Source organism: Parasteatoda tepidariorum, chromosome 7 (genome assembly GCF_043381705.1).
Source record: "Parasteatoda tepidariorum isolate YZ-2023 chromosome 7, CAS_Ptep_4.0, whole genome shotgun sequence".
NCBI lineage: Eukaryota > Metazoa > Arthropoda > Arachnida > Araneae > Theridiidae > Parasteatoda > Parasteatoda tepidariorum.
Genome location: NC_092210.1, coordinates 16,695,414 through 16,719,321, shown reverse-complemented (window position 1 = coordinate 16,719,321; position 23,908 = coordinate 16,695,414). Strand labels below are relative to the sequence as shown.

General features: G+C 31.0%; 1 protein-coding gene across 1 annotated transcript in view; it reads right to left on the bottom strand.

Moving 5' to 3' along the window:
• The window catches only part of LOC107449725 (fibrillin-1), a gene marked incomplete in the record, with an annotated part of 285,801 nt that overhangs the window by 87,397 nt on the left and 174,496 nt on the right, over positions 1 to 23,908 (bottom strand). Inside the window, 11 exon segments of the mRNA XM_043039583.2 lie at positions 57 to 197; positions 1,879 to 2,007; positions 3,082 to 3,207; positions 4,827 to 4,952; positions 5,883 to 6,092; positions 6,955 to 7,080; positions 11,040 to 11,162; positions 12,570 to 12,695; positions 17,895 to 18,017; positions 19,407 to 19,529; positions 23,214 to 23,378. Of these exon segments, the coding sequence (XP_042895517.1) occupies positions 57 to 197; positions 1,879 to 2,007; positions 3,082 to 3,207; positions 4,827 to 4,952; positions 5,883 to 6,092; positions 6,955 to 7,080; positions 11,040 to 11,162; positions 12,570 to 12,695; positions 17,895 to 18,017; positions 19,407 to 19,529; positions 23,214 to 23,378 (1,518 nt within the window).

Here is a 23,908-nt window from a genome sequence, read left to right as displayed (position 1 = left end):
TTCTCCCCCCCCCCTGAAACTTAAAAGAACTCAGAAAAAATTTAAAAAAGAAATACCTATTCCAGTGCATAATTGACAAGGACTACCCCAAGCTTTGCCAACAGTTCCACAACATTCAGACTTCAACATCGGGAACTTAATGTCATTCTCACATCGGCCATTTTTTACGGACATCCAACACGATCCTCGTCTATTATCTATAAAGAAAATTAAAACAATAAATTTTTTTATTCTTTACTATCCAACTTCTATCAAACTTAAATTATGCTTCGTAATCACCACTTATACTAAACAGTTTTATAATTTTTGTCAAAAAATAATAATAAAAAAATTAAATATATTATTATAAAATACATGATATAAAATATAAGGCAAAATTAATGATCGTCACCAATCCGTTAATCGTCAAGTGATCACCAAATTCGATTACGTCAAAAAAAAGTATATTTAGTCAGAAAAAGAACGTTTTTGTGTATGATTTCGCATCTGATTTGGATCAAGATTAAGCCCTTGAACAATTGGACAAGACTGATTAACAGCAACAAGATCTCGAACAACAAGATTAATTGCTAGTACACTGCTCAAAACAAGTAAGTCTTGTATAAAATAACGGTATAAGCAATTTTTTTGTGTGTACAAAATGGAAGATTAGAGTCACAAATGGAAAGTTTTCTTATTTTCGAACTTCGCGGTATGCAAATTTTGAGTTTGACGTCGAAGACGGAGCTTTACCGGCAGCGAATTTGATTTGACTTTCAACTTTATGTAAGGCAAAGTGGAAAGGAATGATCGACATTCAGTAAGGGCGTTGTTTCGATTATGCCATAACGAAGTCATTTAATCGAATCAGAAGCTTGGAGAGTTATTGGCCATTTAGAGGGGGGCAAACACAAGTCGAAGTAGCAGAAGCTATTGGAGTTTCACAAAGTGTGATTTCCAGGATCTGGAACCGTCTTTTGGAGACTGGAAATGCAGGTCGAAGATCAGGACAAGGGCGTAGATGTGCAACAATTAACGCCTAATGAAGATCGATACTTAACGCTAACGGCTCAAAAACACCAAAATATGAATGCCACTCTTCGTCAACAACACCTTCCTCGACTACTGGCTCCCCAGTTTCGACACAAACTGTTAGAAATCGCTTTACGCTGCAGGTCTGCATGCTCGCCGACGAATTGTGTGTGCCACGTTAACAGCAAGGCACCATCGCTCCTCTTTTTTTTCTGTCAAACAAATGCTATTTTTTTTTTATCTCATATAGTCAGTTGATAATGTAATAATCATTCAAACAATTCTCCAGGTGCAAGATTAACCCACAACCTCAATATTCTTTAATTGTTGTGACCTGTGTACATGAAAATCCGATCATGAAATCAGAAGTTTAGGGTGCTCACATATTTATTTTGCACACTACTCACTTATTAATTTACATTCCTTAAACCCTTCGAAAACAGTGCATGGGGAAGTCACATTAATAACTTAATAATATAATCACACTAAGGACTATTTAAAAACCACAAATATATTTTAAAACTCTGTAAGTTCATGTCGTGGCTTTTGATGGAAGCAAAAATCTTTTTGTATGGAGGAACAATTAAAAAGAGTTGAGATGATTTTAATTAATTAATTAGATCTCGATAATAATTCGTCCTATCTTTGATGAAGATATTATTTTTCCGGTTAAATTTTCATTGTGTAGATAAGAATGAGTCAATTTTTACATGATTTTTACTAAAACATTATGGTTGAGGAAAATAAAACAACAGCAGTAGGTTACACATTTTTGAATTAAACAAAGAAAACATGTTAATTTTAAAGATCTTTTTCAAACAAAAGAGCATATTTTTCAAAAAAAAAAAAAAAAAAATTCCAACTTACCTATGCAGGTGTTTCTGGAAGCATCCAAAGCAGACCCAGGTTCACATTCACATTGGTAACTTCCTAAAGTATTAAAACAAGTGCCTCCTATACATATTTCAGAACCCCTTTCCTTACATTCATCAACATCTGCAAGGTAAACACAAGTTAAAATAATTTTTAAATGTAGAAAAAAAAATAAAACAGTAGAATAAAAGTATGAAAATAGTAATAAAAAGAAGTATAAAATTAAAAAAACAAGCAGAAAAATAAGGGAATAGAGGTACAAAAAGAAGCTCATATCTTCATGTTTTTCGTCTTCATTTATAATCGTCTGCATCTAAATATTATATATGCATTATTTAGCTGCAGTTAATTTTTATCGTCTGCAGCTGAATAATGCATATTTAATATTAAAAGAAATAGAAAAGAGTAAAAAGAATTTTTTAAAAGTAATTGAGAATTATATTTTTAATATATATTTTTAAAAATAAAAATTAAACATGCGATACTTGGTTACATATGATGAAATAAAGAAGTTTTATAGTGTAATTTCGAAACATTATATTTTCAAATAATAATTTTAAATTAAGAATTAAGTACTATGTGTTATTCTGCTGCAGACGACTAGACGCTTAAGACGCTAAGAGTAATTGCATTTATTTTTTAAATTGTAAATTAAGTATGGAACACTTGGCAGACTTAAAAATAGTTAAGAAAATGTATATAGTAATTGAGAGTTATTGCTTTCTCCATTATATTTTCTCATTGCCTTTTATTAAATTAAAAATAAAACCTGCAGTGCTTGGTCACATGGGATAAATAGCAATGTAAGTTTCCTTATAAAGTATGCAATGGCATATAGTCCTCTTTCACTTTTCTTTTTCAAGCCGGTTTGGACGTAAGTCTTAAACCGATTATCTCTGACGAGCCCTTTTATAAATATCACGTAAAAATTATATTAACTTTTTGAAGAAGAATATTTAAAAAAAATTTTTGAATTTATTTTATTGCTTGTCTGTGACATTATAAACTACTTCATTAATTTTTAATTTAACTTTTAAGAGTAATGGCAAATAAATATTTAATAGTTTCGTCAAGTATTAACTTTAGCCGCACAAAAAAATATTTGCAAATGATTTTAAAGAGTTATTTCAAAACTGCTATCGACAGAGGATGTTTTACGAAAAGAATGTGTAAAGCGAAATAATTATGTAAACATACCGTCGCATGTATTAGTTTGGATATTGTGACGATAACCGATGGGACAGGTGCATTGAAAACTTCCTGGAGTATTTCTGCATTGGCCATTATCACACAGAAGTAAGTTGACAGCACACTCATTTACATCTAGGGTTAAATTCATCAATGATTAGACAATCATTTATTACATTATCACATTAAAAAACTAAGAAAACGAAACATTACATTACGCTGGATGAAACGAAACATCACATCAAACATTATATTACGTCACGTCAATAAATACTATGAACTTGTTGTGATGTTTTTCTATAGTTATTAAGACAGCTTTTTATAATGTAGAGCTACTTTTTTATCAACCTAAATAATTTATCATAATCCATATATTTTTCTAGTAATTTAGATAATTTTCCTTAATAATTTAGTAATGTTTCACCAAGAAAATTTTGCAACACAGTAGAGTTAATTTTTTTAATAATAAGCAAGATTTTTTTTCAGTTGTAGAAAAAAGACAATACTTTGTAGTAGTATTGAAATTCAAAAAAAGATTATTTCGCCGTTATACTGAAGTTATTGTGAGCTAATGAAATACTTGAAAATAAATTAGTTAAAATATCTCTTAACATTAAAACAAGCTTTAATAAATTTACTCATATAAAAAAATAAAGTTAAAAAAGACAAACAGTATAATTGACGAATATTAGGTTAATATAACATAGTCTTGAAGCTTCAAAAAGTTAGTGAAAATAAGCTGTTGTTTACAAATCGTAAAAAAAGGAGAAGATTTTAGAAAACTACAGTAAAAATATGTATATATATGCTTCAATCCAAGTTTTCCAAAGAATGTCTGTAATTCCGTAGTCAAAACACAGAAAACGGTAAGAAATTGCGTATAGATCGCAGTATGGATGATTTTTTCAAAACAAATGTGAAAAAAAAATCTCAAGCTTCTTACCTTTACGACTTACGGTTAGGCAGTTTACAATTGCCTACTACAGCCTATTGTGCGATGCGATATTTTGTATTTTATTTTTATATCCGTCGTTGAACAGCCGAACCAATTTTTGGGTTTGCGACTGCTTGTGTTCAACTCCATAGCCTTGTAATTTTGAACCCAATCCAGAATACACGAGAGTATCCTGAGTCAAGTATTAGAAAATTTTTTCCTTTGTGGAGAACATTTTGATGGAACTAATCCGAATGGGCGTTACATGGAGAGAAAAACCACGAAAACCTCCAACGGGTAGCCTGACGGCAAGAAGACTTTAACCCATGATCCGTCTACCACTGAGAATATTTTTCGTAATCACTGTGGTCGGTGAAAGCCGGATGCGGAATTCGTATCGACCAGTCATCGCTGGGATTCGAGCAATGTTCACCTCATTGGAAGGCGAACGCTCTATCCCTTGAGTCATCACGACTCAATAATGGGCTATTGGCGACTGTCTGGGAAACATCCCTGAGGATGATCCGAAGACATGGCATCACAATTTTGATCCTCTGCAGAGGGGTTGACTCCACCACTTTGGTAGTCCGATGATCAGGGAGCGAAGTCGAGTACTTTATGGTTGAACAGTTTAACGAGGACCAATACCACACACCCTCGGTTCCTACGTAGGCTGATCAAAATGGTCACCCACCTGATCACAGCCAGTGATGATTGTCTTTGTTGCCCGAACCTTGTCTTTAGAATCAGTCCACTGTGGGACTCCATGCAGTGGATCTCTCTGTTATTTTATTGCACAAGTGAAGGATATTTTTCTTACCTGAGCAAATTTTGCCAGTAGAATCGACTTGGTACCCTGGATTGCAAATACATCTATAACTTCCTTTTAAGTTTTCGCAGGCTCCATTAGGGCAGATGTTTGGAAATACAACACATTCGTTGATATCTAAAGAAGTAAATTGATTGATATGATTACTTCATGTTACATTTTTAGGTTACATGCATTACAGATTGCTTTTTTTCTGTCGAATACTGTAATATATCACTAAAAGCAAGGTTAACTTTGTGCTGCAATTAAAATCGAGTTAAAAGCATCGATGGTAAGCATAAATAAATTTGAAGAATCGAAAAGAATCGTCACTCAGGGTCTTCGCACTAATAATAGCACTTGTTATAGAACCGAAATGATTGTCAATATTTATTAAACGATTTTAATTTTTGCCTACCAACTTCAATTTTAACTTTATTCTTGTTGTGGTTCATTAACAACGCACTTGAGTGGAGAAACTCATTGGCAATAGGCATGGCATGATTAAGGAATGAAAGGTTAAGTTAATAGTCGCTGAGAGTTTAAGCAATTTAAGCTTTTGAAATGTTCTAGTGTTGCATTAATGATCAACATGAAATCAAAGATACGAAAGGAGTTAACTTATAAAAAGAGTGATAAATTACTAATAATGCACCTGAAATGGAGAAAATTATTGGCAATAAGCATAGCATAGTTAAGAAATGAAAGGTTAAGGGAATATTTATTGAAAGTTTAAGTATTCAAGTCTTAAAAGTTTTGTAGCGTTGATTTAAAGATTACGTACAAAAAAGATACAAAATAATTAACATTTATGGAAAGGTAAAACAATAAAGTTATAGTATTGTTGATGCAACGATGATCATTTCAAATATTAATTAAAAGATGTTGCTTGCAAATACTTAATAAGATTACATGAATCTATTACCATTTCACAATTATTCATGAAATTCAAGCTAAATGCAGAATGCAGGTAAAAGTTTTATCAGTATTCTAAATCATGGAACACACTCTAAATTTTTAAATAATTTTTAGACTTAAAATTCGACAGATTAAATAAATATTTCATACCATCTTCTTGACCAGATCCAGGGCCTCTAGGACACAGTTGTAAGAATTCTTTTGAGCCTGGTGCAGGACAGGGCACACATTGTATTCCCCAGGCAGGAGTCATGGCACCTCTATTAGCGCAACAACAAGCAGATTTTGTGACAACCATTGAAGATGGACTGCTACATTCACCATTCTTGTAGTTCGAAAAACAGTAGTCTCTTCTGGTGTCTAAAAATAAGTAGTAATCGTTGTAGTTTTTATAATGCACAGGGTATATTTTTCTTATTTACTACAATTAATATACATTTTTAGGCCTTCCCCAATAGTGATTCGTTAGAAATTGATCATTTCTTTATTCTAATTTTTCCTCTTTGAAATTGCGATTTGCCATTTTTAATGTGTACAGTTTATATTCTTTACTCTTACAACATTTTCATATTTCTTATAAAAATAATGTCAAGATGGTTAAGAGGTTAAGGCTTGTGAGAGACGCGACGAACACCACGCGCGTGCGCAATGTTGACCATATTGCTACAAGTATGTCATTGGTCACGAAATCTTGTAGTCATAATCTCCATGATCCTTCTGGTTTTCAAAGGTCTGTCGCTACAATGCGTTACTTTTTACTTAAACTATATATTAAGTGCAGTGATTACAGAACGCGCAAAGTGAATAATAAGGATATTAAAGTATCACCTGTCATGTAAACAAGCAAATAACATTTAAAAAATCAATTAGCGCCTTGGCGATTTAAGTTGACGAGAACATGTACATATCGATATTTTTTCCGCCAAATAGAATCTTTAAGGCAGCCAAAGGTTTTGTAAGCTTATAATTTTTTTTATATGTTTAGATATTTACCCAGGATCGACTACAAGTTACATACTTTTAGATAGTCCCACTCAGTGATATTTTTTTTTAGTCTCTCGCGGGCCTCTGCTCGGAAGTTGCCAAAACTTGGCAATTATTTTGGCGCAGCTACTGATTGGAAATCTTCCCCAAATAATATTATTTAAATTTATATTATTAAAGCCGAGCAGCGTAATTTCGTAAAATATTTTTAAAGTTGAGCAGTGTAACAAATATGTACCTTGACATATTCTTCCATTTGGACTCATAGTCATTCCATCTGTACAACTGCAGTGGAAACTTCCATCAGTATTTTCACATCTTCCGTTAACACATGAATCTGGCAATTCCAAACATTCATTGATGTCTGGAAAGTAAAATAAAATTATAATCAGTTGTAGTCCTGCTCACAGAAAATGTATAGTAACCAGAAGTAAATAGAAAAAAATCTTTTTTTGAACTTTTAAGAATCATATATCTTTTCATGCTCTAGGGCGCATGTGGTAGTTTAGTTTTTTACAATTATAATTACAGTCAATAATATGAAGAACAAATATTTGATAATAACTTATTCACTATGTTGTTGACGTAAGCGATTAAAGCAATGGGGATGCAATTGTTCTTGTTTTCCAGTGGTGCCGTCTATGGCCAAGAATTCAACTTCTGCCACACCCATACGTCACACCCGTTTATAGGAGGACCCATTCATACACCCTTTCATTCATCCGCAGATCGTAATTTTGACCTGAATCAGAGAACGATCAATCTCCAATTCAGTACCCCCAGAGGTATAATTTGTTATGGGAACATGGGAAACTTTATGAGCAGACTGATTTAACTTGTACATGTCACCATTTTGCAACACGGAGAGTCTTCGGCTCGCTGGATTCGAACTCCCGTTCTTACGAACGAAAATCCAGCGTCCAACCAACTAGGCTATAAAAATTCACTATTAAAATAAGGATGCCAACTGCGCTTTCAGCAATAGTTTAAATAAATTGTTACAAATTAAAGGGTGAAACTTGGAGAATAAGAATAATTACGCCTACTCTTTAAAAGTGTCGCCACGAGATAACTGCAGGAAAGTTGCATTTCATATGATACTTTGAATTTTTGATTTGTGGAAAAATTACTTAAAAAGAAAAATACTAAATTAAATATAACTTAAATTTTGGTCCACTAGAAAATATTTTTCTTATAAAGCGGAGCAAGTTGGCATCTCTGCAAAAGCCCTCAACAAGATAAGTAAAAATTTTACAGTTTGGCTGCTCTAATAATATTAATTCCGATGCATAGTTAAAAAAATATATCTATTAAAAAAGAGTGAAACAATTTTTCGGCAGTCAGTGTTATTAGATAATTTAAACAGATAGTTAGTATTTGATAAAAATAATATCAGATAAATTAAATATATTAAGTTTTAATACTTTGTAGAAATGTTACAAAGAAATTTATTGTTGGTCTTTTATTCATCTAAGAGGCTCCACCCATCGCTTACTCACCAACCCTCGAGGTTTCCTCTCATTCATCTCCCCCCCCCCTTAAAAGTCAATATTTTCTAGAAAAAAAGAACATTTAGCTAACAGAGTATATAATTATATTAGTTTTATATGAGAACAGGGTTCCCACGACCTGGAAAAAAATGAGTGGTAGCTAAAATTTTTCGCTGAAAAATGCCTAAATTTAACTTTCATTTGTGAAATAAGAAATTATTCCCGAGTTATTTTTTGCACCAATATATATTTCCTTTAAATTAAATATTTATTTCCAGCTTGAAACATCTAGATATATCTCGCTTTTTCTACCACTTCAAAATATTTTCTAGACTCTGGGAACTCTGAAGGAAGTTTTGTTGATATATTTATCGAAAGAAAATTAATGATTACATGGATTTGTAAAATAATTAACTAAATATAAATATTTAAAATTGGGAAAGTAAAATGTGCGATACATTAAAAAGTAATAAATATGAATTGATTTTACTTGTTACAAACATATAGCGATAATCTTACATTCAAATTTTTATTAAATATATTCAAATATATATTCAATTCAAAATATATTCAAATTATAAACGGTTTTTATCTCTCTCGAGCCTTTCATAAAAAAGAAAATTATGATACAAATGTTATGATTTGTATCTGGAAACATCAAATCTCTTTTTCTTTCAAAAAAAAAATATTTCTTCATTATTCTTTTGTTTCGTTTGACATCAAGTCAAGCACGAGCTTATAAAATGAAAATCTCGAGAAGGATAAATTTTTCTACAAGCAATCAATATTTAAAGCAAAAAGTGAAAAAACATTCATGAAAAAGCACTTAAAATTTTAATAACGTTCTAACAAATAGGAATTTCGTGGAAAAAAATTCACGTTGAATTGTAAAAATAAGAATATCTCTTTCGCCACGTTAAATATTAGTTCTGCTTTTGAGTGGATCAACATGGTTTTTTTCATTACAAGTTTGACAGTTAAAATTCTTAAACTAATAATCGTATCTTAAGTTTTTTTTATTCATTTGAACCTCTTGTACATTTATCAACACACCCTCCTAATTTTAAATTTAAAAGTATCACAATTTTTGCGAAATATTAAAACGCAAAACGAAAAAAAAGCGAAAAAGAATTCGCTCAACACCCCTCTAAACATTTCAATAATTTCCAAACAAATTGGAATTTCAAAAATAAATAAATATATAAAAAATAAATAAAAAATAATAATGTCAAATAAATCAGTAAAAAATAAGAATAAAATCAGAATAAAATCAAACACGAAAATGAAAATATCGTTAGAGTATATCGAATTTCAAATGTAGTTGCATTCCTGCGTCTTTCAAAGCAGCCTCATGTTATTTTTCCTGACTAGTCCTTTGATAGTTTTTCTCCTTTATTTTTGAATTCTGAATTACTTTTAATGTAAAATGGATAAACAGTACTTGAAAAAATTTCTTTCTTTCTTATCATAAAAAAAAAAATCGTTTTTGAAGAGGTTAATAAGGTCGATACGAGGAAAGGTGAGATTAAAATAATCTAAAACTAGTTTATTTACAGATGTAATTTACGAACTCCTAGCAAAAAGTGAGTGTATTTCAGAACACTTAAGCGAATAAACTCATTTCTTAAGATTTTAATTCAAAGTCATAATAAAAATGTATTATTCATCATTAATAATTATTATTCATTCATTAATAATAAAAATATATGATTCATCATAATTTGCTGTTTTTCATAATGTACTTACTTAACATGAGCTTAACTTACCAATACAAAAATGTCCATTCGGTTAAGTAGCGACGATTCTTAATGCAATTTGTATGTTACGAGTTTAATAATAAATACATAAATATGCAGCATAAACCTTCCCTTACAAAAATTTAAAGTGTTTTTGAAGTTTACATGAGGTTATTTTGAGGTGTTAATATTTGTTTGAGGTTTATTTGAAGTAGACTTAAGCAACTTCAAAAAATCAATCTCATGAGGTTTATAATCAAGGTGTATGAAGTTGTTCTATTCACACTTGAGGTTGTTTAAGGTTGATGGAAATCTACTTAAGAGCAACCATTTTAGAAAAGGTTGTTTTTGATGTGTACACGTTATTCTCTCTACACTTCAAGCAAATAAATATATTTGAGGTGTGAATAATTTTACCCGATTTCAACTAAAAGTATTGCTGAGCTGTGTATGAGGTTGATTTTATGAGGTGCAAATGAGGTTGAAATTGAGATTTATTGATGAGTTTATTTTAGTTGCAAAACAGGGTTCGGTTCTACAACTATACTTCTGTATTTTTTCACACCTCTAAACCTCAAAAACTCCTTGCTTTTTGCAAGGGCTTGCGGTTCATACAAAATAAGATTGCATGAACCTAACTTACCAATAAAAAAATGTCTATCCAGTGATTTTCGACAGATTTTATGTAACGATTTATCCTCTCAAGACGGAGGAGTCATATATGGATTCTCTGGGTGGTGACAATCAGTATGAAAAAAGAACTGCTAGTCAAATTATTTTTTCGCAGATTATTTGCGTGCGGGGTATAGCTTGATTTATTTAACTCGCCACAACTTAGCTCAAAATAAAAATTACGTAGTTACACTTTGAACTAATATTGATTAAAATTGTTAAAATTAAAGTGAAAGAAAACAATAAGTCTGTCAAATTTGCCATGCCCAAATTTAAGCAGCAGCTTTTTATTTATTTATTTTTTTCCATCCTAATTATTACTCTAAATAAATGCCTTTACCCGACCCGAAGAGGTGAAGTAATAAATATATTGAAAATGCAGCAAGAAATGAGTCGTTTTCACTAAATGAGTTAACATGACTTACCAATGCAAAAATGTCCATCAGGTGACAATTTGTAACCAGGATCGCAGATGCATTTGAAGCTGCCATCTCCATTAACACAAGTTCCATGCCTGCACATGCCTTTTTCTTCACATTCATTTCTATCTATTTGAAAAGGAGGTGTCTTAGACAACAATATATTTTCATCAAACGCTAATAGCACAAGACAGGACATTTCAACAAAGAACAGTCATTTATCTCGGAAGATTTACAGCCACAGATTAGTTAAGAGCTACAAGTTAACAAAGTTTTTTTCTTCCGCGCTACTGTAAGAAAAGGACACTTGAGTAAAATGGAAGAACATATTAATTTATTACAATAATAAAGAAAGGCTTCAAGCTGGACAGATTTTTTTTTAGTGAAGGTGTTTTTTCGATGATTTTTGAATTTTTGATTAAAATTATTATGAATCGATGATTAAAATTATTTAAAGGGCGGAAAAATCAAAGAACTATTATTATTTTCAATTCGATGTTATGAGTGCATGTATTTTTTTAAAACGCAATGCAGGAATTCAAAAATAAGATGCTTCTTTCAAATATGTTTTTCACCAATAAAAATTATACAATGATTTAAAAATAATGAGATTATTCTAAGCATCATAACAATTGGATACCTTCAAATGACATCATCGTAGGTAAATTGTAGGATTTGTCGATTCGGAAGCAATTCAAGTTCGACACAAACACGTATCCAATTAAATCTAATTTAGAAGGTTAGGCATAATCTCGAGTTGCAGGTACTCAAATATTGTTAGATATTACAGAAAATGTTGCTCACATTCATGTTGATCAAATGTTTAACAAAAAAGATATTAATTTTTTTTGGAATAGGATAATTCTCTCAAAAATATTTTTGTTAAGTATTTCGATCATTAAATAAAACCTAGTGGTAAATTTAAAACCTTGAAAATAATCTAATGGGTATTTTGCTATGATGGGTATTTTGCATTAAATTGTTTTTGAAACAAAATAACGTTAATTCGTTTTATTGAATGTAGGGGTAAAAAGGGATATATTTTTCTTATTTTATAAATATTTAAAAATAAATGAACAGTAAATGTAAATTTTTATTTATATTTAGTTTCTGAAAAACTTTATTTTTTAAAGAAACGTATAAATTTTTATTATGATAAAAAATGCGAAGTAGTGCTTTTATTGGAAAAATGCAAAAAAGTTAAATAGTCTTATAGGCCAGTTTGAAAAAAAAAATAATAATAATTGGCGAAAAAAATCAGCTTATTTTGAAAAAAATATGCTGTTTCTTTTTAAACCGAATGTTTTATTTTTTAAGTTATACTTAAAGCAACAACTGTCTCTGCTAATTTGTAGCAATTCAGTATTTACTCTTGTCTAATTTTCTTTTATTTCAACAAGTGTAATCTTGCTATTTTTCATCTTTTTGGCTTAACATTTTTCAGCGTTAAAATAATTTTCCCATTCTTATGAAGAAAAAAAACCCATTCTTATTGTTTATTGAAATAAATTTTTTAAATGAGATGAAGTTTATTACCTAAGCAAAAGTCTCCCTGGGGTGAAAGGATAAATCCTTCCTGACAATCACATTTATAACTTCCAGGTAAGTTTTGGCAACGGCCTCTCAAACAGATTCGGCCATTTTCTTTGCATTCATCGATATCTGAAATGAAAAATAGTTTCTGGTTAATTTTTATTAAGAAATATGAGAGAACTTTGAGACGTAAATTACTTAAAGGGATATCATGCACGAAGTTGAGTTAAATATAAATGAACATGCTTCTCCCCACAACTCATTGCGATGGTACATCTTCCTCAACCACCACAGCAAAGAACCATCGTAATCTTATAGAACAGGTCACCTGCAAGCGATGTCTCGAGTGGGTCAGCCAATCAGGTTCGACAATCACGCTTGACGTCGCTTGCAGGTATTCAATTGAATTTGATCCGCAATAGTTAGTTGAGCAATAGTTATTTAGACCAACTGGATATTTCTTTCTCTGTGTCTAATTGGTCTAAATAAATAGTAGCAATAATTATTTAGACCAATTGGATATTTCTTTCTCTTATCTAACAATTTTGTTTCAAAAAAATATTGCGTATTAACTGCAGATCCGAATATATTATTATTAATATATTATAGAACTATCGTGTTTTTGGAAACTATATCCTACAAAGGAAACACTTTCGCTACTAATTTTTCTATTTTTAAAAAGACGCTGAGCACAAGTGGATTAAAATAAAATCAATTTCGATGAAAATACTTAATTATTTTTTTGATCAACTTTATTGAATCACCCTTCTTTTCCTTTTTCTAACACAAATTAAGAAAGTTGTAAGGAGGTTAGAGGACAGAGAGAAAATTAAAACTCAGTGTACTTTGCTGTTTTTTTTATTCTTTTTTTAGAGTTCTTCGTTGGAGTGTTTGATCTTTGTAATTCTTCAGAAATTTCTTATTTTTCTTTGGAAATAAAAGAAGAAACTTTGTAGAAAGATATTTTTCGGAAGAAACTACTGCTGATGGGGTAGAGGTAGATAAAAAAAAATTCTCAAATCAAAATTTTATGATTGAGAACGCATTAAAGCAGATGAAATATTAGAAGAATCTTAAATTTTTACGACATTTTGTGAAGCATTTATCAGAAATATCATTGGAAACAAGCGAGAAAACATAAAGAATTTATTAAAAAAGAATGTTTTACAGTTTTAAGAAAAAAGGTTTGGGAAAACAAGATTAAAAAAATACAAGAAGATTGAGTTTATTTTGGTAATAAGCGTAATTGAGAAATAAGCACATGAGCGTTAGAACTCACAAAAAAATTATAGGACTAATAATTTTCGGAATAGCGAAATTACTCAAACCAATACAAGTCTACCTAAGTCTTCCTACTTAAAGTTTTATTTTCTGTAAATTAAAGTTTGCATTAATTATTATAAAGAATACAAAATCACTTATAATAATAACTTTTGGAACCAATTATTAGGAGAAGTTTAGCTTTATATTTTCAGTGATATATAATTTTAAATTATCATCTAATTCCATCTTTAAATATTTTATTTTATATTATGGCATTTCATAACATATATATATATATCTTCATAATATTTTCAATGCGATTCAAAATATTTTATCTATGGCTTATGTTGTTTAAATAAAAATACATGAATAGAAGAAAAGGTTTAAAATGCTATACTCTAGGTTTTATGAAAAAGCTTAATATTTTGCCAATCAATAATATTATATCACTGTCGTTGAACAGCCGACCCAATATTGAGTTTACTATTATCAATGTCCAACTCCGTAACATTGTAATTTTGAACCGAATCCAGAAAACAAGGGAACTTCTGGATCAATTATTGGGAGAAATTTGCCTTAGCGGAGGACTTTTTGATGAAACTAACCCATATTTGCATTACATGGAGAGGAAAACTTTCCACGGCAAGAGGACTCTAACCCATGATTCGCCTACCACTGAGGACATTTTTACGTCAGCACTGTGGTCGGTGCGAGCCAGGTGCGGAATTCTAATTCTAGTTATCGGTGGGATTCAAACCCCGGTATACCTCATTGGAAGGCGAGTTCTCTATCTCCTAAACCTATAACAATAATAAAGCTCGTCAATCTATAACAATAATTATTCGTTATGTCAGGTAAGGGTTGCATTACCGGAATAGCATTTCAAAAGTTATCACGTGTTTATTTTGTTTTCAGTTACGCTTTTGAAACTAGTTTCTATGAAGCGAAATAATTTAAAGCAAATTAAACTTTGTATAAAGAAATAATTATGTACTAAGAAGTAAAAGCAATAGATGAATGACTTCGAGGGAACATAAAAAATCGTAATACTTTTATTGACGGTGCTTAATTAATTTAGGTAACAGGTACTGTTTTAATAGGTACCGAATAATACCAATGTAGGTATCAAGGTACTTACTACAGGTACTGTGGTAACATGCTTTTTATGGCATCGAAAGGCATTACTTATGTATGTACCAGAGAAAATTGCATGATTGTGTTAAATTCTGACTATCGAAAGTTGGGCTGGAGCAACAGCATCATACCAAATGATAACAGCTATTCTGAAGAGTTTAATACTTTATCTGAATACAATCAATCTTTATTTTGATGGTAGGAACTTCTAAAAACACGTATTTTTCTTGATCTAATAACTTGTAGCCATCGATAAAGGCAACAAATACTAATTCATTAAAAAAATTGTAATTAATTTAGCCTTATTAAATGTGCCAGTATATGTTTTTCAGGTTTGTGTAAGATTTTGTAGTGGTAAACCAATACCGTTTTATTGATTATATATCTTTTTTTAAACCTTACGAAGAACTAGTATTTAGCTAATAAGAAATAATATTAGTAAGTACTTCAGTTTTAGTAAATAGAGATTTCAAAAGTGTATTATTTCCCATTACTCACTATGTGTTGAGTTATATTGTGGATTTCAAAATTTGCGGCAAGTTAAGCTTTAATTTAATTATACTGGATAAAATAGAACTGCCTTTCCAATTTTTTCACATAATAGTATCTCACACATAATTTTATTGTGAAAGTGCAATATTGAAATGATTGTTTTATTATTTTTGTTAAAGTAAAATATAGAATACCAATGAAAGAAATGTGCCGCTAGCACCAAAAGCTCGAAAGAATTTGAATTCTTAGACTTAAAAAGCAAATACCGGAAAACAGCAGTTTCCTTTCAAGAATTTCTGCTCCTAGAAAAGTATTGTAAATTTTTTGTTTGGCGAGTGGAAGATCTAAAACTCTCCAAAGATACTACTGAAACATAGAATATTTATAGATTTTTGTTTTATAAGGTTGAATACTTATTAACAATTTAGAACATTTGTTTTAAAGTTATGTAATATTAGCACTATAGTATATATTGGCACTATAGTATCAATATAACGGCACTCGGTATAACGACCCCTATGGTCTTAAGTAAAATGGCTGTTATAAAGTGACAACATAAAATTGGTACACATATTTACTTATATTTCACAAACACTGGTCTTATTTTGGAAAAAAAAACATGACACATTTTAAATAGAATTATGAATGTAACTAATACACAGTTTTTTTAATGTCAATGTTGTACAAGTATTATTTAATATACATTGTAATTAATACATAATACATTGGAGGTTAAAAAGGCATTTACATTTTTTCAAATGACATCTTTTAATATTGCTCATAAACTTTAGCCAGTTATTCAGAGCTTTTTCGAGTTTTATTTCAGTAGATCGATGTCGTGATATTAGAACACTTTATTCTTTTGACAACTCTTCACAAAATTCCTCTTACAGCACTTCACGAAAAAGTGAATGATTATATTGAATGAATATTTTACGTGATTGATGAACAGATTGAATCCTTAGATGAAATTTTTTTTTGAAACGTTACACTGGAAACTTCGATTTCTAAATGATGGTGCATTAGATACAAATTCTCAATGGTGGTAAATAACCCATATTTCAAAATTCTTTTGACCATGGATTGCGCCCAGGTCCCCCTAAGTTAAGAATGGGTGGAAATGTCCTCTTTTTTCATTCATAGAGAATTCATGATGTTTCATGTTTATTGAGCTAATAAAAAAGTAAAAAGTAAAAAATAGAAGTTTGAAACGTTTTTTGGAAACTTTTGCTATCAATTGACTCGTTGTCAATGGAAAAATGTTAGTTTTAAAAGCGCAAAAATTCTAGCATCTATTTTTGGAGTGTTTTTCGAGGAATTAAAAAAAAAATAAACAAAATTTCAGTCTATATATATTTTTATTCTTATTTTATAACCTGCGTTGAGCAGCCGACCCAATTTTTTGGGTTTACGACTACTAATGCTTAATTCTAATTTTAAACCCAATCCAGAAGACAAGGGAACTCCTGGATCAAATATAGGGAGAAATTTGCCTTCGTGGAGAACTTTATGATGGAACTAACACGCATTTACGTTGCACGGAGAGGAAAACCACGAAAACCTCTCATGGTTAGCCTGACTGCAAGGGGACTCAAACCCATGATCAGTCTACCACTGAGGATATTTTACGTCAGCACTGTGAATGCGGAATTCGTATCGACCAGCCAGCGCTGGGATCGAACCCGGGGAACTCCATCCCAGGGGTTTCCAACTTGCATGAGGCCGGGGGCCACAATCAAAACACAAATCAAGTGGCGGGCCGTAACTTTATCAAAATTTTATGTAGGACTCTTTTATGTTTGAAGGAACATTAAATATTACTGTCAGATTTTTACAAAGTTGTACAAAACAAAAGTATTGAATTACAAATTAAAATAAGAAGCAGATTTTTAAAAATATTTAATTGCATATTAAAAAATTCGGGCTACAATAACTTTAATGTACACCCATGCATTAAACAGTTAATGTGCAACAGATATCTAATTTTTAAGATATAAAACTCTAAAAAGGTTGGTATTAAAACTTACATAGTAACACACGAAATGTTCAATGAGAAAATTGAGGTTTGTTTGCTGCAACCACCAGAGAATAGATATTTACATTTTAAATTTAAAATTTACAAATGTGCATGTAAATATTTTCTTCCAAAATGAGTGGTTTCAAAAATTTAAATCGGAGAATTTCTTCGAGAAAATTTCTGATACACACATGCTAAATTATATTCACAAAATACAAAAAAAATGAAATTAAAAAGAGCAACATACACGATTATTTTTGTATTTGAATAAATATTTTCTTGGATGCAAAACAAAGAGCTAAATANTAAAAAAGAATGCCCTTTATTCAATTAAATATTACTAAATTGATGATCTACAACTAAAGTTTAGGAAATTTTTCATTGACTGATATTAGTAATAATAATGATAAAAGTGAACTGACCTATACAAGACTGTCTCGTTGGAGACAGTGAAAATCCAGGTTTACATCTGCAGGTAAATGATCCGTCGCCATTCACGCACTCGCCATTCGCACACATTCCCGTAATGGAGCATTCGTCCTGATCTAGTTAGGATTAAAAAAAAAGAAATAACTATTTAAATAATTATTTAAAAGGAAAATTGTTAAAATCTTACCCAATTCACAAGAAAAAATAATAGCTCCTGCGGGGAGAGTTGTTATCGACAATGTCAACCTTCATCTATGAAAAGGTACCCCACCATAGAATCCAGTTAACATGTCTTATATACTACAGAATGGGAATTGTATTTTTGTAGTGGTAGACAAGCTACAGTTCTCATGCAGGCAGTAAATATTTTTAACTTTTACTAGGGAGTACCTCTCTGACAATCCTTTCTATTTTAGTTGAAATCATTTGGTAATTTCATCTACCTTCACTCAAATAGAACATAATTTGGAGAAACTTATTAGATTAGTAGGAATAAAATTTGTATTCTGATAATACTTCGCGTGTTTTTAGTTCAAAAATTAAATTTTTTTCTAAGCTTTTAAGATTTCATCGTAAAGTGAATATTTGGTTTTGTTGTATTCCTGTTGCATTAAGTAATGCAAATCAATAGTGTAGGTTTTGATTGATTGACTCATCAATAAAAAATGACTGAATAATCAATTTTTTTTTTTCTGCAACAGATCGTAACAGTATGGCTTCTGAAGTATTTAAAACATCTGCATTTGTAGTTTTTACGTCACTGATAACTGAAAGTTTAAACTTCATTGTAAAGAAAAAAAAAGAAATATTTCGTCGGGCTTTTGAGGTTTGATAGAACATTGAACATGAAAGATTAAATTGACTAATTCACCATATTTCACAATTTTACTTCCGTATAGGGAAAAACACGTGTCAAGTTTACGGTGATGATGCTGTACACGAACGTCAATATCGAACCTGTTTTAAAAAATTCCGATCTGGTGATTTTGACTTGAAAAATACTCCTGGATCAAGGAGACCTACCCGGGTTGATGATGTCAAAATAAAGACATTTATCTAGTCAAATCCACGTTACACACGAGACAGATTTTTTGACTGATTGATGAGGATCAGTCTAAAAATTGTTCACGTCCATCTAAAGAAGCTGGGATACGTAAGCGAGCTCGAAATGTGGGTTCCTCATGAACTCAAAGTAGTTTCTTTGACGGCATGAACAAACATTTTCGATGTGCTCATAAGACGTGAAGAAAACGACCATTTTTTTTGAAAAGAATGATTTTGATCTTAAGCCCCAAACTTCCACTTGTTTCGCCCTCTTCAAAACTTTTGGCATGGAATAACTTAAAATTCAGATTCGTGACTTAGACAAATTTAGGAGAAAAAAATAATGATTTTTTACTCAACCCAATATTTCAAAATTGAAGTCATATAGTAAGCAAGGAATTAATTTATGTCCTTATGTAGCCAAAAAACTATCTTTGCAGTTTATTTTTTAAAGCATTTACCTGTGCATTTAGTTCCATCAGATGTGAGATCATATCCCGTAGGACAAATACAGTCAAAGTTTCCTATAGAATTTATGCAGCGACCTCCCTGGCAAAGAGTCGCGTTTTGACACTCATCGATATCTGAAAATGAAATTTATTATGTATAATCCTTAATACTAATTAACATACAGAACAATAACTTTGTTTTGCGATTATTTTTTTAGAGTTTTCCTGTAACACAAATACAGAATTCTGGTAATGCAATAAAGGTTAAAGTTAACTCCACTTGTGTGGTGTGGAAGTTTGGAGAAAGAGATACCAGCTCAGCAGCTGTCCACGTCGTCTAACTGGGGTCAAACTTTAGTGGCACTCCTGCCATGGCTGTTAAAAGAAGAAAAAATGGGGCTAAACTCTTGGCTATGATTGCGTGTTGTGAATCTAATAGAGATGAGAAAGCCCGAACTCACCCCCGTTGCTGGCTCGGGCTCGTTTACTGTTACTGAAAAAAGTTTTCAGGCATCGACGGGCTCGTACTCATGATAAAATTTTCGCAAACTTTTTTACTACTTTTAAACTAACGTTTAATACAGTCATTAAATATAAAAATGTAAAACTTATTAACTGATTGTGATAAAAAGGTTATAATGACTAATTTTCTTATTTGGGTATTACAAGCCTAATAGGTGAGACCGCAAAATTTGGCCTTTATGACTTCTCAGGTGGTCTCGGGTTCTAAGTAATCCTTTGTTTCTCGAGCTCGGAATAAAATATTCGGGTGGGCTCTGACCTCCCAAAGCGAGCCCGATTTTATCTGTGTAACACAAATGCAAGTTAGTTTAGCTAAAATGAAGTGAAACTAACTTTCACATCCATTATATGAATGGATGTTTACAATGCTGGCAATAAATTTAAGTTAAAATTTAATTTTAAGAGCAGAAGTTCTAAGAAAAAAACTACAGTTAAACTTGATGATCTCAAATAAACTGGAAGGAACATACGCTTCCTAAATATTTAATTTTGGAGATCATTATTGAGGTTAATTTTCTCACAGCACTAAATTTAATGTTTGAAATTATTAGATATTTAGTGTAAGACGCCTGCTTAATTTAATAAGGCATTCACTAATAACAAATTCGGATAATTAGGATTTCATCACGTATAAGATATCTTATCAAAACAGTAGTTTTTAATAATTATTAAGGACTTACCATCACATTTCTTATCATTCATCACTGCTCTGAATCCTTTATTGCATTCACAACGATAGGAAGATGGTGTATTGATGCATCGACCATTTTCACAAAAATCACGTCGCAAGTCACATTCGTTGATGTCAAGCAAAGACGCGGCGGTGCACAACTGTCTGTAACTTTCTATTGGAAAAAGAATGTAAATTAAAATTCTGAATTTCTCTTCGTGGTATAATTAATATTTTAAATGCTATCTAACATTCCGTTAGAAAATTTCGTTATATAGAGAAATTTGCTGTAGAGAGATTTAGTTATAAGAAGATAATTTACTGTATACGTATTAGATCGTTTTGTTTCTTAATTTGGTTGCACTACATAAATTATTTTCTAATTATACGGCTCAAAACCAAGCTTGGCACAGTAATTTTGTGAAACCAATTTATCAAATAAACACTAAGTTGGAAGAAAAACGAAGTAAACAAGAAAATAATGTTGCGTTTTTGAAACTGATTCAAAGTAAATACATTTTACTGTCTAAATAGAATAGGGCTAACAAGACTAGTATCGAAAGTAAAAACATTGTCAAGTGATGAACTCTAAACCCGAAGGACGAACCAAAAAGAGATAGATGATGCAACAATAGTTTTAATCATAATAGAAATCGAAGATTAAGAACAGGAAAGTTCAAAACAGCATTGTTTGGCAGGCCAAGGCTCACATATGGCTGTAGTGGCATAAAAAAAGGAGTAGAAGATGAGGAAGAGGAAATAGAAGATAAAGAGAAGAAAGAAGAGGTACAAGAGGGAGAAAAGAAAGCTAAGATAGAAAAGGAAGATGAAAAAGAACTAGAAGAAAAAGAAGATGAAAAATAACCAGAGGAAGAAAAGGATGAAAAAAAGAGGAAGTAAAAAATAAAAAAAAGGTGAAGAAGAAAAAGAGTAAGGAAAAAAAGAAGAGGAAGATGAAAAAGAAGCTAAGGGAGCAAAGGAATGGTAAGAGTTTAAAAAAAGAAAGCGAAACCATAGTGTCAGCCAAAGAAATATTGAATCTACATAATCATCACCATTTGAATTTCACCTATATCCAATGTTAAAAAAGAATGGCGAAAATGGGAAAACTCATAAACAGGCTATACATGAAAAGATATATTTGCACCGTAAATTTACATTGTACACATTAATTAGTGTTCAACAAAATGATATTAATTAAATTAATGATTAATTGGAAGATATTAACTGTATTAAAATTAAATTCTGTAAATTAAGCATTACAGAAAATAATTTTTATTTTTTTTTATTTTATGACTGCCGTTGAACAGTCGACCCAATTTTTGGGTTTACGACTACAAATGTCACAGAAAATAATTAAATTTTTTAATCATTATCTCAATAACACACAACAGAATGAAAATTTAAATGAAAAATTACTTACTAGAACCTGGGAGGGGACACGCCTCACATGGTTGTTCTCCCCAACCTTTACCCATGTTTTCCCCGCAGCAGCACTCAACTTTTGATAAGCGTACAGCCAGAGGATTTTTGCATTGACCACTGGATACATCCACATAACAGAAGCCTTGCCTTGTATCTGAAGAAAAGAATATTTAAAATAATAAGCATTAAATTGTTGTTGTCAGGCATAAAAATAGAAAGAATGCAAGTAATTTAATTTTATTGTCAATAGAAGTCTGAAATTATAGCATTTTTTTAAAGTTCATCCTCAAGTTTTGGCACATAGAGCGCTGTTTATAAGCAATGACTTTCGAAATAATTCTGATTTCATTTTATTTTGAAACTTTTTCCGGATAACATTTGTTTCGCGGGTTAACCCTTTATGATCATAATTATCTACTCAGGGGTCTGTCCAGACATTTTGTGAAAGGTCAGGTTTTCGTGAAATTGTGAAAAAATTACTCACATTCTTTCAACCAGGGTCCACTTTTATGAATTTGTGCAAATAGGGTCCGGTTGTTGCAAAAATCTTTTTCAAGGAGTTTTTAAATTGTAAATAGATACAAGATTACGCTCGGTACTGTAAAGTTATAATTAAAAAAATTAAATTTTCTAAGAGAAACAGCAATTGCTGCTTCTAAATTAGAGATGCAACGTACAAATATTTGGTATTTAGCCTATATTGCTGAACGCAGAATATTCATTTCGGACGAATAATGGAAGAATCGTCTTCCTAAGACAAAACGTAATTCGCTTACATCCATCTTTCTTGTTTTCTGCCCTGGGAAGGGTTTATTCGATTAACAAAACAATAATGAAGATGAACAAACTTGTGAAGGGTCCGATTAAAGGAAAAATCATTTTGTGAAGGGTCCGTTTTTAAGTTAAAATATTTAGTGAAGTGTCCGTTTTTATGAAAAGATATTTTGTGAAGGGTCCGTTAACGGACCCAAATTTCTTCTAAACAGACCCCTGCTACCATCAGGTACCATAGTTTTTTTTTACCGTTCCAGCCGTCTCTCTTCTCTCTGTCGGCTATTTCCTCTGTTTTGAGGGTAAGGATTCNAAGACGCCTGCTTAATTTAATAAGGCATTCACTAATAACAAATTCGGATAATTAGGATTTCATCACGTATAAGATATCTTATCAAAACAGTAGTTTTTAATAATTATTAAGGACTTACCATCACATTTCTTATCATTCATCACTGCTCTGAATCCTTTATTGCATTCACAACGATAGGAAGATGGTGTATTGATGCATCGACCATTTTCACAAAAATCACGTCGCAAGTCACATTCGTTGATGTCAAGCAAGGATGCGGCGGTGCACAACTGTCTGTAACTTTCTATTGGAAAAAGAATATAAATTAAAATTCTAAATTTTTGCTTGTGGTATAAACAATTAAATGTTATCTAACATTCCGTTAGAAAATTTCGTTATATAGAGAAATTTTCTGTAGAGATACTTTGTTATATTAAGATAATTTACTGTATACGTATTAGATCGTTTTGTTTCCAAATTTGGTTGCACTACATAAATTATTTTCTAATCATACGACTCAAAATCAAGTTCGGCACTGTGTATTTTGTGAAACCAATTTAACAAATAAACACTAAGTTGGAAAAAAACCGAAGCAAACAGAAAAAAAATGTTGAGATTTTTGGTATTGATTTAAAGTTAATACATTTTACTGTCTAAATAGAAATTAATAGCTAACGAGACTAGTATCAAAAGTAAAAACATTGTCCACTAATGAACTCTAAACCCAAAGGAAGAACGAAAAATATATAGATGATGCAATAGTTTTGATCATAATAGAAATTATCAATTCGAAATCGAAGGTTAAGAACAGGAAAGTTTAAAACAACATTGTTT